Source organism: Cyprinodon variegatus, unplaced genomic scaffold, assembly GCF_000732505.1.
Source record: "Cyprinodon variegatus isolate N-32 unplaced genomic scaffold, C_variegatus-1.0 Scaffold176, whole genome shotgun sequence".
Taxonomy (NCBI): Eukaryota; Metazoa; Chordata; class Actinopteri; order Cyprinodontiformes; family Cyprinodontidae; genus Cyprinodon; species Cyprinodon variegatus.
In genome coordinates this window covers 426806-442489 of record NW_015150629.1, presented here as the reverse complement: position 1 = coordinate 442489, position 15684 = coordinate 426806, and the positions used below count along the sequence as shown (strand labels likewise).

General features: G+C 37.5%; 1 protein-coding gene across 3 annotated transcripts in view; it reads left to right on the top strand.

The window, feature by feature from the left end:
- Positions 1-15684, top strand: part of lepr (leptin receptor) — a 63879-nt gene that overhangs the window by 41239 nt on the left and 6956 nt on the right. For all 3 annotated transcript variants that reach the window (XM_015378687.1, XM_015378686.1, XM_015378688.1), the window contains 8 exons: positions 2298-2452; positions 2627-2726; positions 4821-4920; positions 6091-6302; positions 7579-7721; positions 8372-8525; positions 10801-10883; positions 13665-13878. In XM_015378687.1, the coding sequence (XP_015234173.1) occupies positions 2298-2452; positions 2627-2726; positions 4821-4920; positions 6091-6302; positions 7579-7721; positions 8372-8525; positions 10801-10883; positions 13665-13878 (1161 nt within the window). The remainder of the gene's footprint in view (positions 1-2297; positions 2453-2626; positions 2727-4820; positions 4921-6090; positions 6303-7578; positions 7722-8371; positions 8526-10800; positions 10884-13664; positions 13879-15684) is intronic.

Here is a 15684-nt window from a genome sequence, read left to right as displayed (position 1 = left end):
AACAACTATGCCTCGCTTAAGATACGTCACGCACTCCGTTGCTCTTATTGGTTGTAGCTCTATCCAATTGAGTGCAGAGGCATTTTTTTCCTGGTTTGTTTAAAACACGCCCCATAATCACAGCTCTATGGAGCAGTATCAGACTCATATTCTGACTAGAATTGAGTCGGACTACGTCAGGCTAATATAATATATTTTCATGGGGAAAATCACTTTTCACTTGCTAAGTGCTTATATTTGCATATACTCCACCTGTAAATTTATGCTGTGCAGTTCAGTCATAATAGTGCTCCTTCAGTGACAGACTGCTATGACTTAAATGCACCAGGGCGCGTTATCGCAGATCCTTCCTCCCAGCAGCTGTAAGACTTATAACATCACTATTCCCAACAACCTCAATAAGTTGTTACATTCATGCTGATTTTGCACGGATTCTACCTCAAGGCTGCTGCAGTGTTAATGGCGCTGTTCTGCAGCGCAGTGTACTATAGCCTATTACTTGATGTGTTAACGGGTCGGGTTGCGGGTTAAATATCAACGGGTCAGGTCGGGTTCGGATTTGAATTGAAGATATCAGCGGGTGACGGGTCGGGTTCGGTAGTCTTCCTAACGGGTTCGGGCGCGTGCGGGTTGGTAAAACTCGACCCGTGCAGGACTCTAGCCTAGAAGGCTGCTGAACTGGCTGAGGAACAGATCCAAGCAGAGGAAGGAAGGCAGGGGTTTCCAGAAGACAAAGCCCAAGCTGGGGTTGGAGTCAAGGCCAGAAGATCAGAAATCCGAAGAGGTACGGAGGGCGCGTCCAAGTTGAAGTCAGGAGGCAGATTCAGGTTCAGTCCACAGCTAGAAACCAGCAGGAGTCTAAAGGCAGGCAAACAATTCCAAAACAGGAACAGGCAGGCTCAAAGGTCTTATGGCAGAACTGGTCAGGATCAGTCAATCAGAATAGCAGACTGGTACACTAGAGAACTCTCACTGAAGGTTCGAATAATCCGGCACTGATGACTGGGAGCAGGCAGGTTAAATAGAGACTAGGGCAGGTGACACAGATCAACAGTTATGAGAAACTGGGTCAGGCTAGGCAGGTGAATGGAATGAACCATTAAGCCAGTAATTTTTTAGAACAAGTCACTGCATATAATTACTTGGGCATCTGGTTGAAAACATCACTTTCCTTCTCCCTGCACATTTCAAATATAAAGTAAATGATCAGCTTGGGTTTCTCTACAGAAACCGCACTTCTTTCACCACTTCTGTGAAACTTGACTCTTATCTAAATTACTATTCTACCCATTTTAGACTATGGAGACACTATATATAGGGTTGCTTGCAAGCTCGATCAAACTTGACAGTCTTTACCATTCCGCCATCAGGTTTACCATAAATCCTCCTTCCAATACACACCACTGTGCTCTGTATTCATCTGTCAACTGGCCCTCCCTTCATCTGCATTTGTAGACCATCACCACCTTATTTAGGTGACCTGTTGCATCCAAAGCCTGTCACTTACAACACCCAGTCCTCACTTCATCTACCATTACTTATTCCCAAAACCAACACTACTTTTGATCTTGCTTTTTTTTTATCTTCTGCCGCTCATCACTGGAACACTCTGCAAAATATTCTTAAACTGGATAGACAAATTTCAATTTCATCCTTCAAAACATTATATCATCCATGTTCAAAGACACTCGCAGCTGCTTCTCTACATAGTCATTTGTTGTGTTTTAAATTGTATTTTATGTATCTATTACAAATGTATTTATTTTAGCTATTTTGTTTATAATTTATGTATGAATTTCTTATGGTTTGTATTTATTTTAGCCCTACTTCCCTTTTTCTACGATGTTACTCCACTTCTCAGTCGTCATTGTAAATAAGAACTTGTTCTTGAAGACTTGCCTGTAAAAATAAAAGGTATAAATCTGTGCCAAGATCACGACAAAACATTTTTGTAATCAACTTGATGTGATTGGATTGCATATAATTTAAGTGTAATTGGACCCATTTACCTTTCTTATAAAGTGTCATTAATTTGGTCTTTAATTTGATAGTTTTTTATGTTTCATTCATTCATCTTATGAAAATGATGGCTTTTAGAGGATCTATATTTAAACCCTGGACTCTGTTGAGATCTGTAAATTCATTTTTTATATACATAACAAAAACCCCAATCCTGCTTATTATAACTTTTAATTGCTTCTCCTATGGGTTCACCTTTATGGTGGAAAGTTATATAAAAAAATAATTTAATAATCCAAAAAATAATTTATTGAAAAAAATGTTTTTCCTGTTTGCAGGTGTGACCTATGTTCCTCAGGAGGTGGTGGCTCGACCGGGTGAAAATGTAACGGTTTATTGCGTGTTAAAGGACCGCAATGCCAGCAGTGCCAATTGGTCTTTCAATTATCAGAAGTGGCTTGATCCCAGTCTGTATCATCCTGTCAGCCAGCAGGTAAGAAAAGTTACAGTGCTTGATGGAGGAAAAAATAAAACAATATTGGGTATAAATTAAATACACAAACGTGAGTTTTAAATAAAAGTTGCTAGTTAAAACCCCTCAATTTACCCCCTACTCTCTTTGCATCTTTAGTGCCCCCTATGGATAACATATTTTAAATCACCTTAGGTCAGCAAGATCACATTCAGGGCTTCAGACACTGGGATGTATTACCTGCTGCGGTGCAGACATGATTGGAGTATTCCTTATACCAAGATCTTTGTGGAAGGTAAGTTTTAGTTACACTAATAAAATATAAACTGAATTATATTGTTATTTTATTTTATATAGATTTTGTCTGTTTCCATATCAATTGCTAATGATTGACAACTGAATAACTTAGACAACTTTTAATGTCATTTTGTATACAGAGAGTGTATACAGGCTGTTATCTCTGCACAAGCCCACCAGCTTCTTCAACTCCTCTCTGTAGTGTTGGTCATTGTTGTCTCTAATGAGGCCCATCACCATAGTGTCATCTGCAAACTTCACAATGTGATAGGTGGTGAACCTAGGGACGCAGTCGTGTCTCATTAGAGTGAATAGCAGGGACTCAGGACGCAGCCCTGAGAGGGAGCCTGTGCTTAGGTTGATGACATCAGAGTTTTTCTGTCCAACCCAGACTGACTGAGGTCTGTTTGTGTGGAAGACTAGCAGCCAATTGCAGAGGGGTATACTGAAGCCCAGCTGTTCCAGTTTTCCTTTTAGATGCTGTTGGTTGATAGTGTTGAAAGCTGAACTTAAGTCCAGGAACAGCATCCACACGTGGGTGTTCTTCTCCTCTTGGTGTTCCAGGCTCAGGTGGAGAGCAGAGGAGATGGCGTCCTCAGTGGAGCGGTTCCGTTGGTGGGCAAACTGGGACGAGTCGAATGTTGGGGGAAAGCTTGAGACGATGTGTTCTTTAACCACTCTTTAGAAGAACTCCATCATGATGGGAGTCAGAGCAACAGGCCGGCAGTCATTGAATGAGTTGACCTGAGGCTTCTTTGGGACCGGAATGATGGTGGCAGACTTACAGCATGCTGGAACTGTGGATTTGTCCAGCGAGGTGTTAAAAATGTCTATGAGGACACCAGCCAGCTGACTTGCACACTCCTTATACACTCGCCCAAGCTGCTCTGAATGCATCTTTAATGTTAGAGTACGCTAAATCAAGAGTGTTCTGGTATCCATCCATCCATCCATCCATCCATCCATCCATCCATCCATCCATCNTCCATCCATCCATCCATCCATCCATCCATCCATCCATCCATCCATCCATCCATCCATCCATCCATCCATCCATCCATCCATCCATCCAAGCAAGCAAGCTAGGGGTGCGAGGGGTTAAAAAATGAGGGATTACAGACTTCAAGGAAGCCTGATTAAAATCCCAAGCAAAGAGGAAAATGCCCTCTGTGTGTGCAGATTGAAGCTCAGAGATAGCCTGGTAGAGAATCTTCATGGCACTTTTGTATTATCCCTGGGGGGGACATAAACAACAGTGATGCTAACTACAATGAACTCTCTAGGCAGATAGAAGGGTCTGCAGTTAACAGTCAGAAACTTAATGTCTCAAGAGCAGGAGCTGTTGACCGATGTAGCATTTTTACATCAGTTGTTGTTGATGTTATCATAGAGCCCCCCTTCCTCTAGTCTTACCACAGAGTTTGCTGTTTCTATGGGCACGGTATAATGTTAGCCCCTCCAGTATAACAGCATTATCTGCTATTGATGAATAAAGCAATGACTCAGTCAGGATAAGGGCACAGCTGTTACTAGTCTATTTTTGAAAAAAGTTAGAGTCTAAGGTTATCTGATTCCTTCTCTCCCCGTGGCACGGCCTGGTCCTTTTGCCCGCTGCTTTGTTTTACATCCGTCCAAAGCACTCTGCAGTTTTTTCAATGGTTAAAAATGGATGTCTTTAAGCGTCCAGAAATGACATTGTGTGACCGAAGCTGCCGCAGGCACTGCAGTTGTAGATGCAAGATCAATGCCTAATTTGTAGCATTCTAAACAGCGTAGTTTGTGGTGTTATAATTAAACAACTTAAACCATTTTTTTTTACTTGATCCAAGTTGATTCCACTGTAGGTAAAATGGCGTGTAATATTTGGAAAAAGATCAGTTTTTCATCTGCATTTCTGTTTATTCTATCTTTGTTTTTTGGTGAAAAATTAGACTCTAACTTTATTTTGTATGTTGCTAGAAGGCAAATTTCTCCAGAAGCGTAAAAGGAAAGTTGTTGGCAGTAGGAAAACCAAAAAAGCTGTTATTGCAGCTAATATCTCCACGTAGTTATTTGTCCATAGATTTAACTGGTATTGTGTTGTTCCTTCCAGGAGGCAGCATCAACATAACATGTGTAACCAACGGCGACATCGACACTATGACGTGCAAATGGGATAATAATGAGAAGACCAAACTCAAATTCCAATCCAAGTACTGCTGCATTTCATAATACTGTGTTTAATTTTCAGTAGTGACATGTTTTTACAAGTTGCAGTGGTTTATAAAACTGTTTATAGGATGATAAAATAATGATAGGACCTCTGTTGACAAAACCCTTTAAATCTCAGGAGTCCAGAGGTGGTTCTTGTGTGCCACTGTCCTACAGGTTTTAGTTTCACCACAGCTGATTTCCGCAGATGGCTAATTAGCAGGCTTTAGCTCAACTGTAGTCATCTTGATTAAGTGCTTTAAAGCAGATAAACATAATACAGATTCAGAACAGTGGTCCTGGAGGACTGATTGTGTAAGTCTCTTGCTTTTAAGTTACTGAACACAACATTCTAGACACACCTTGGAAAATTTCCACTGCAGGGTTTCAAACTACATTCCTCTAAGGCTGATTTACTGCATGTGTGTCTCTGATTCACTTGAATCAAACTGCTGAATTACTTTCTCAACATATGTGTCTAAATGTGTCAGACATGGGCCCTCGAACTGGAATTTTACACATGCTATACATTACAGTTTTTAATTGATTGTTTTTAATCTAGGTTATCCTGACACAACTTTTCTGATACCCATATTGCAAGAAGAGAAGAAGAAATAAGAGGTGCCTAATATTGCTTTTGGCCCTGTTCAATATTAGCTTAAATCTTACATACTTTTAATGCTTATTTTTTACTGTAGAATGTTAGAAAAGGCTTGATCAGGTGATTAACAGAAAGCAGTATTCAACAACAATATTTATAGGAGTAACTGACCTACGTAATATTAACCAATGGGTTACAGAATTTTAAAACAGAAGCAGCGTTTCTATCAGCATGCTGATATCCAGAAAAAATGGCACATATGATGAATCCTCAACAGGTGGAAGATATTTCCACTACTACAGATCTTATGGAAAACAGATCACACAAATGAAAGAGTTTATAGACCCTTAGGTCTACAATCTTCTGTCCTTATTCATGTAATAACAGTCCTTTCTGAATAAACCAACCTCACACCCTAAACCCCTTTTGATGAAAAATTAAATCAAGATCATATTCCATCTTACTGTTCTTGTATTGGTAAACCTTTTTTTTTCAAATTAAAACAGACTGAGGTGTGTGAAATGAAGCTGAATGCCATTTATCTAACTATTTTTTTTTATTTCTGGGGTAGGAGTGCTGACATGTCATGTGAGGACATGAAGAAAATAGAGAGAGGCAGTAAGAATGTAGGAGAGACGGGACCTGAATGCACACCAAACTTGTCTTCTCAGAAAACCTGCTCTATACATCCATTGAAGACTAATAACTGCTACAAACTGTGGCTTGAATTACCATCCCCCCTCATCAGATCCAAGCCTGTCTACGTTTTCCCCCTAAATTATGGTGAGCAAGAAGTATTTAGCATTATATTTTTAAGCTATACTTAGTATCATTAAGTCATGATCTTATAGTCTTGCGCATGAATTTATTTATTTTAGATATATTTTTTTCAAATGGATTTTGCTGCTAGTCTAGTACCGTCAGCATATGTGGGACCATAAAACACTTCAAGGTATTTGGGCCGTTTGCTTTGGACAATAACATGTCATGAGGCTTAATAAAACATACTAACTCAACATTTGTAGTTATTAGTGTATTTATTTCAAATACATAAAGTTTATTGTTTGAATTTTATAATAATCAGACTCTTTTGTTATGTGATAATAATGCATCAATCTCAAAATTTGGATGAAATACATCCATTTTTGTGCCCACTGTAATATTTGTTTATCTGTGTCCTCCCTCCCTTTCCTACAAAGTCAAAGCCTGATGCCGGATACTGTATGTATTTATAGTAAACTTTTCTAGTTATAGTTCAAAAAAGGACTTAAACCTTTGGAAATGTGAATATTCAAAAAAGAGGGAATTTTGACATTACATAATGTAAAGGAACACTTATAAATACTTAAGAACATACAGTACTAATGACAGATCATTAGCATTATTAGGCTTCTCATCCACCTATGTTAGGATTACAGTGAGCCCTCGGGAGAGGGGATAAACCAAAGGTATTAAATTGGGTTTAGGTATTAGATCTGTCAATTTTATATTCAGGTTTCCTCCAAACGGTTTGGTGCATACTTCTTTATTGGTGTGTATCTTTCCCAGAACTTATAATATAATAATTTCTGTGACAAACCTTAACATTTTGATAGAAACTCTAATATCTAAGCTTTCAAATAAAATAATGTGACAAAAAAAAATTTAATCAGCTATATTAAACAACTTCCTTCGACCTGCATTTCTGGCATGTATGGTAAAAAAGGCAGCAGTCTGCCCCTGCAGTAGGATGCCTCACGGGTTAATGGGTAAGAGACAAAAGAGTAATCCCTGAAGCTAAAGTGACTGTTTAAAAGACAGAAATTTTATTTAGTTTCTGAGAAAAAAAAAATCAGGAAAAAATGCAAAAAAAGTAACAGTTACTAATCGGCTAATATTTGAGTTAGATGTGATGAAGTAGAGACACATTTAGAAATTGCCCTGCCTGGAGTTTTAGAACAAAGATTTCTTAGTTTTAAAATCAGTGCTAATTTGAAAGAGCTTCTTACATGTTATGCAATACTTTATATTTATTGATTATAAAAATATGACTGTGTGCTTTCCCCCACTTGCTCTGCAGTTAAACCTCACCCTCCAGCTGATGTGGTGGCAGTGACCCAGAGCAAGGGGATCCTGCATGTTTCCTGGACGCCTCCCCCTCTGCCTGTTGACGGCCTGCAGTGTCAGTTTCGCTACCATTCCCTCAGTGTGATAGAGTGGAAGGTTAGTTTTTCTCACTCTTTGCCATGAAAAGCTTTACCAAAATTTGAAAAGATGTTGGTGTTTTAATGTGTTGCTTTTATTTAATTTATTTATATTATTTTTCTAAATTATACATTTGGCTAGAAATAGCAAGTGGGGGGAATCATTTGTCACTACTTTTTTTTTTACTGTGGAAACTGAAATTGAAGTTATCTAGCAAGTGCATTTGAAGAATAAAAACTGAACAAAAATTGATTAAATAAGGCCAACATTTTTTAAATGACTCAACATAATGCATTGGTATTTCATTAGATGTCTGTTTCCAGTTAAAGTGGGTGCAATTTTTCCTGGAAATTGGAGGCTTGCCATCAATTGTTACTCCTTCCTGTTTTGAACTCATTTCCTTTCAAACATTTGGGAACCTAAAAGAGTGTGTACAAATGCTGTGTTTTGTTTGACCTGCTGTTAGTCTGCAGGCTTACTGCCAGTAAAAAATGTTAGGGATCTTTGTGGTATGTATAAAACATGGAAAATCAGATTTTAATTTTTAACTATTTGTGATACTATTCTAATAAAATAACTACTTTCAATATAGATAAGTATAGTGACTACTGAATTGGTCTATTCAGCTTGATCTGACAAAATGCATCTACCTCTATCTATCTGTGCAGTTTGAGAAGTCTGTCCATGTTTCCTGGGCGGAGGTGGAGATACCAGACATGTGCCAGGTCTATGAGATTCAAGTACGCTGCCTGCCCAAAAATGGGTTTGGATACTGGAGTGAATGGAGTGAGCCTGTCCAATCCACCATTAAAAACAGCAGAGGTAAACATGCTTCCCCGCTCAAATGAACCCTACATAAAACCTAGCATTTTAATATGGCAACAAATACAGATTAACAGGTTTGAAATCAAGTGCGTCACTTTACTTTAAAAACTAGGGAATGCTTTTGATTTCAATTAACCAGCATGAACAAACTAATCCAAAGGGGAATAAAAACTAGAGATACATCAATCAGAAATTTTGATAATTGGTTTGTTAGTGTCTAACCAGTAAACTCTGTTTTTTTGGGGGATAAATATAAAATGAAACTGTATTGTTTTAATAAACAGCTCAAAGCAGTGTCTCCTAAAAAAAAATAAAAATACAGTAAAATTCTCCTAGTTTATAGGATTGAGGTGTTTAAAAGGAAATGCAGCAAATGCTATTTACACTTGTACAAGGCTCATTATAGCAAAACAACTTGTTTTGTTCTTTGATTTTTTGCAGAAGTGAAAATATAGCAATGTGGCACAAAATATTTTTTTAGTCAAAATCAGTAATAGCTGTGGTCTGCTGATATTTAGGCTATATTCACACTGCAGCCTGAAGTGACCCAAATCAGATTTTTTTGCTCATATGCGACCTGGATCTGATCTTTTCATGGCTGTCTGAACAACACAGATCCGATTTTTTCCAATGCAACCCAGGCCACTTGGCTATGTGGTCCTGAATCCGATACAAATCTGATCTTTTCAAATGCGACCTTATTAATGGTCGGACCTGGCCGCCATTAATACCCGAACAAACGTCACTATTATGCGTCTTGCTACGCAGAAGCGGCAAGAAAAACAACAACCATGGCAGATGATGATGCGGAAAGCAGTATTTATGTTTAATCATATTGAAAAGATTGAGTTTTTATGGTTGGAAAAGACCGCTAGATGCGCGCCGGTACTACCATCCATTAGCCTGGGTGCCATTCCGAACTTAGTCCCGCCCACAAGGTTTGAGGTCGGGAAGTTCGGTCTGGCTCTGCTCCATAGTAGCGCGAGTATTATCGCCCACTGTCAGGCGATCCAATCAAATTGTCAGGGCGGGCTTTATACGATGATGGACAGATGATCAACAGTAACGTAATCAACCATGTGACCAAAGCGCGCTTGGGTGACAACAACAATGGCCGCCGGAGAGTTGAGGTGAGTAGATTCTGCTATTAGGTCTGTTCTAGAAGATATCGACAGCAAATTAATTTTAAAAGAGGAACAGAGAAACGCGATCAAGGCCCATCTTCCTATTCTAGGCGTGCAACTGCACGCTTTGATTTTTGTTGACAACAACTATGCATCGCTTAACATACGTCACGCACTCCGTTGCTCTTATTGGTTGTAGGTCTATCCAATTGAGTGCAGAGTCATTTTTTTTCCTGGTTCATTCGAAACACGCCCCATAATCACAGCTCTATGGAGCAGCATCAGACTCATTCTGACTAGAATTGAGTAGGACTACGTCAGGCTAACCATCCATGTTTACTTCCGGAAAAAAAGAGCATGCTGGCCTGTGACTTCATTGAGTCCTCTACAGCGCATGCGGGACACTTGCATTGTATGACTGCAGTTCACACAGGAGATCACATACAAGTCGCATATATTTGGGAATATGAATGGCAACGTAAAAAAAATCTGATATCGCAAAAAAATATTGGAATTGAGCATCAAGGCCTGCAGTGTGAACGTAGCCTTAGTGTCAGGTTGAGTGGAGGTTTCAAGAAGACCCAAATGCAGCAACAGAAGCAGAGGTGGTTTCTTGTAGATTTAATAACAACACGGGGCAACTGAAGCAAAAATCCAAAGAACAACAAAATACATAAAACCAAAAACCAGAAAAAGACATGAGGGGCAAACAAAAAGGAGGAACCAGCAAACAGTAACTTAAGAGGAGGAATATAAATGGGAGACTCAACAAAGACTTGGCTAATCAGCAGACAAAGAACAGGTGTGGATGGAAGCATTTAAAAGGGAGTTAGGGGAAGGAGACTGACACAAGAGGGCAACAGAGGAAAACAAGAAATGCATAAGAACTCAAATTCAACCAAACACAACTAGAATAACACAAAATGGAAATAAAACCAATGAAAACTCAAAAAGAAAACTTTAACAGAACCCAAACCATGAAATTTAGAAGGATCCAACTAAGGTTGGCCAATATAGCTTTAAAATCTAATCTCCAATTTTATCCCACCAAATTACATTTTTATTTTTTTAAGTAAAAATGAAAAATAAAATGTATTATTGGTTAATTTCTCAGTGCATTTCCTGTATGTCATGTGTCTTTTCTCCAGCTCCTGAACGTGGGCCTGATTTCTGGAGAATAATTGAAGAGGATCCAGACACAAACAAGTCTAACGTCACTCTGCTTTTCGAGGTAAACGGAGCATATAGAAAGGGCTGGGATGATAATTCAGCCTAAAAGATATGTATCACAATACTGGGTTCAAAAAGTTGACACCACAAGATTTTTTCCTGTGTTTTTAGGAAATTAAGAGTTTTTTTCTTCACAAAATTAAGAAAACTTTTCCTGAATGACAAAAGTTTTTTGAAGAATAAAATAATATAGTGTCCACTAAAGTTCTTTTTTGTCTTTTTCGTGTGGCGGGAAAGCAGTATTGTTTACATGCATATTCATGATTGGATTGAAATATATCCAGATTTGAAAAAAATACAAAACTGTCGGAATACAACGACACATGGGACTAAAAATGTGTCATATAAACATTCCAACTGCTCTGATAAAAAATAGCCAGATGGATAAGATACTCGAGGTGGAAATATGTCAATCCGATGCAAAGTGCACAGGCATGCTTAGTTCAGCTTGTGGCATTCGAAACAATGTGATCCTGTTCAATGTTTACATTCTTGCCAATTCTGATTGTGAATCCACATTAACCAGCCCTTTCATTCGGATTACAATTTCCTTCTGATTCTTCCAAACCTCATCAGAATATTCTTACTGACATGTTTACATGGTACATCATTAGTCCATTTGTCTGATTATTCTTGTTATTTATGTCCATGTAAATGTAGCTAATGATCTAACCCGTTTTTTTTTTGTTTTTTTCACAAATAGAGAAAAGGCTTAATTTTTACACATGTTGGCGAGCCGTTAACGATATTAAGGTGCTGCGTTAACACCAGACTCTTACCGGGCCATAAACAAAATATCACCGCTAATCTATTTTTAAAGTCTGGTTGGTAGCTGGGTCTGTACTAGGTAGCACACACACATTATTCTTATCGTATTTTATTCCTACCCTTATCTTATTTTATTCTTATCCTTATCTTATTTTATTCTATTATCTTATTTATACTTCTCTCTTTTTTTTTTCTCTCTTCTGTAAACGGTTGCACTCCAAGAAAACAATTTCCGGCAAGGGATTAAGTAATTCTGATTCTGAGTCATGAAGCCCTTTGGCAGAATTAATTAATAATCCTTCACTAAAGGACATGAATCATTGTCATGTTCTTGTTATATACCTGTAAAAAATCCATAAAAAAAAAAATGTATCTATGCCCACCACAAGTTTGAAGTAATCTATGTTTGATGTAGGATCATCCACAGAGTTTCTGCTACATGTAATTGATCAAGAGACACCTGACAGCAAAATAAAGACTAGCACACCTTCTGAACAAATGAAACTATAAAAAGGAATTTCATTTAAATAGTACCGAAATGTTAAAAAAATTTAAAATGTGTGTTATAGCATACTTTATATTTGGACAATTATTCTAATCATAGTCAGATTTTAAATTAATTAAAATATCATGAACTGTTCAAATTTTCTTTGCTTCAAAAAAACCAACACGGCTGTACGAGTTTTGCTGTGAAACTGACAAGTATATGAAGCTAAACGATGACCAGAGTACGCCACACTGTTCTCAGTAGTGAAGGAAAACTAGAGATGACAGTCCAGCATTACCACAGTAGCAACTTTTTAGTTACTATATTTGGGGACTTTTCAGGAAGTTAGGGACACATCTATTGACTTGTGTTTTGGCAAATTTAGCAACTTCACTTGAAAGTGGCAATCAGCTTATTATAGCGGTCTCATCACAGCACCTAGAGCTGCAGTGAGTCTCTCCCTGCTTCCCTAATCGCTGTCTCACAGACAGCTGCATGCAGTCTGGATTCCTCCCTGGGTTACAAAGTTGAATATAAATATAATATTTTAATCATGTCTATTCTCTCTGAAAGTGTTGCACTAAAATATATGCAGGATTACCACACTTCTTAATACACTTATTTACTTCGTAAAGTGTGTGCCTCTGATAACTGTCCTGATAAAATCAGAAATATGAAGTGGGGATTTTGGCAGTTAATAAAAATTCTTACATTACCTCATGAATTAAGGTTAACATATGATGAATTTCAGCAAGAAATTAAGGACAGTTGTGTTAATTATGCATTTGTTTCAGATACACATGACCCACCTTAGTCCACTAACACAGTAAAAAAAAAAATCCTAGAGGAAACACTGATCCAGTTTTTTTTAGAATGGTTCAGGTGGGATCCTAACCAGATGAGAAAATATTGATAGAAGGGACTTTCTCGTGCTAGCCCCTTTAAAGAAGTCATGCTGGAACAGGTTGCTTTTATTTTGCAAGTTCAATTTGGTACGCATACTCGAAAGGGTGTCTGGGCTGAACTCACTGGAACGTCCACTCCCTGAAAAGATGTCTTAGTTTTTTTTTTATCTCAGCTTTGAACAACCTTTCTCAATAGAATTATGGAATTCAAATTCACTGAAAATTACCCCTAAACCCTTCCCAGATTAATAGGCAATGTAGCCTTCCTCCTTCCATTTTGTGTTAACACACATCTACAGGTTCCAGGCTAGCAAATGCCCAAATTCTTGCTTGTAATCAAATAGGATTTTCAGCAATCCACTACTTTTCAAATCTGATGGAGGCTGTAAGAATGCACTTATTCCACCCATTGGTTGTATAGATTGCCACAGAATATATTTTTTTAACCATCTTGTTACTTTTTGTTATGAAGTAGCTACTAATGAATGATAATACTGCTACAGAATAACAGTCAATTACAGAAAAGAAGTTTTCGGACCTCTAACATAAGAGGCACTAATTAAAAACAATAAATAGCATGTAATGGTCACCGTAACAGTAAATCTTTTTTTATGTTTTGCAGACTTTCCAACCAAATTGGGATTCCTACTGTGTGGATGGATTTATTGTCCAGCACCAGGCCTCGCATGGATCTAAACAGAGGAGGCGGATTGATATAATGTCCTCCTACAGCTTTGAGTGGAATCACGAGCTCCATATTGTGACTGTGGAAGCCTACAACAGTCTGGGGAGCTCCGTTAACAACGTCAACATGACGCTGGAGTATCAGCCTAAACGTAAGAGAGAAGAGACTAAAACGACATTTCAGCAATCCCTTAGCGATAATAATATACTTAGTGCACAACAATAATAGGCCTTGATGTTGAGATGTAGACTTGATCCAGAAGAATTGTTTAGTCATTGTTTCACTGCAAATACTGGAGCAATCACAAATCTAATGTTTGTTTGATTGAGATTACATCACATGATTATGTGAAATACATTTTAATTATGTACATAGTTGTTAGTCTTAGTTTTCTACTACAGTACAACATGAATAATTTGTAAGAATTTTTAAGATCCTGATCAGTGTTTGATGAGATTATGCTTTGATAGAAAGCAGCTGCTGATAAACAGCTGCATACAAACAGCTCTAATACTAAAATACAATGTGTCGATGAGTTATTTATGAATATGGATTTAAAATTTAAAAAATTCGACTTCAGAAATATGTAATATCATTTCTTAAATAATCTATATGATGAGATGATCGTATGATATTGTTCTACTCAAGATAGCAAATCAGAAAATATAACATTTTATCTGGAGCATAGCATGGATATTCTTCAGAAACGTCTGAATCTCCATAATTACCATTCTAGCTTGTGAAAAATCTTAAAAGAAATTCTGTTAGATTAAACATAATTTAATCTGTATGAGAGGTAAACTTTCTTTGAATGAGTTGCATTTAAAAATAAAGACTAAACATAATCTGTCAGTCTTCATATGACCCACAAATCTGATAAGAGAAAACAATGTGTGGAGTTGCCATTAATGACAGTTGGAGCTAACAGCCAAGAGCTGACAAAGGTAGATATTCATTGGGAAGAAACATATTCTGTGGATTTAATCTGTGGGATATAGATTTAGCGTTAGACTTAGACAGTACTTTATTGATCCCTTGGGAAGACTCCCTCCGGAAATTAAGGTTACCAGCAGCTTACAGGGCAACAAAGCATTAAGTTAAATTAAGTTAAAATTAAGCAAAAAGCTCTGAATTTGTCCATGTAATGACCAATAATGATTTTTTTTTATTTGTGTGAGAAATCAGTCTGTTTTTTCTTACTTCCTGATTATATTTGTTTTACATCAAAAATACAACACCAGGAAAATGTGCAGAAAACAGGCATCCTTCTAAGCATTAGAATATTAGCCTGTGCTGTCCCCTACATTGCCCTAATTGTTGCCTTTCAGCATTAGTAATGCCTGCACTCTGGGTAATGCATCACTAAGGTGAAGCTTGACCGTGCATTTTAATAACAGTTTCCCATGTGTTGGTTATCTTCATGTTTACGAAAATAGAAGCTGGCAGCATAGAAATTATTTTCTTTTCCTTGAAATGGACAGTCTAATAATGATTCACTGAACAGTTAGAAATGTCCCCATTAGCAATAAGTCCCCAAGAATACGTAATTTGTTTTGCCTGTTTCTTGTTTGTTGAATCAGCCAATTAGACTTCCTAATTGTGATCTCAATGTGGTCTTCATTTGGTTAAACCAAGTAAATTAAATGAACTCATAAAGTACCTTTTGTGCACCAGGGTGACACAAAGTGTTTAACATAAGATGAAAAAAAAAAGAGGTGTTTAAAAACAGCAAACATCAATAGAAATCAGGAAAAATGTCAGGAAGAGTTTTTATATAGTCTATGTAAATATCAGTGTTCAAATGTATTCTGGAACATGGCGTAGTATGACTAATACTTTTTGACTTATACTATGGCTAGTACAGGGGTCGGCAACCCAAACTGCTCAAAGAGAAATATTGGACCAAAAAAACAAAAAATAAATCCGTCTAGAGCCGCAAAAATGTAAAAGTCTTATA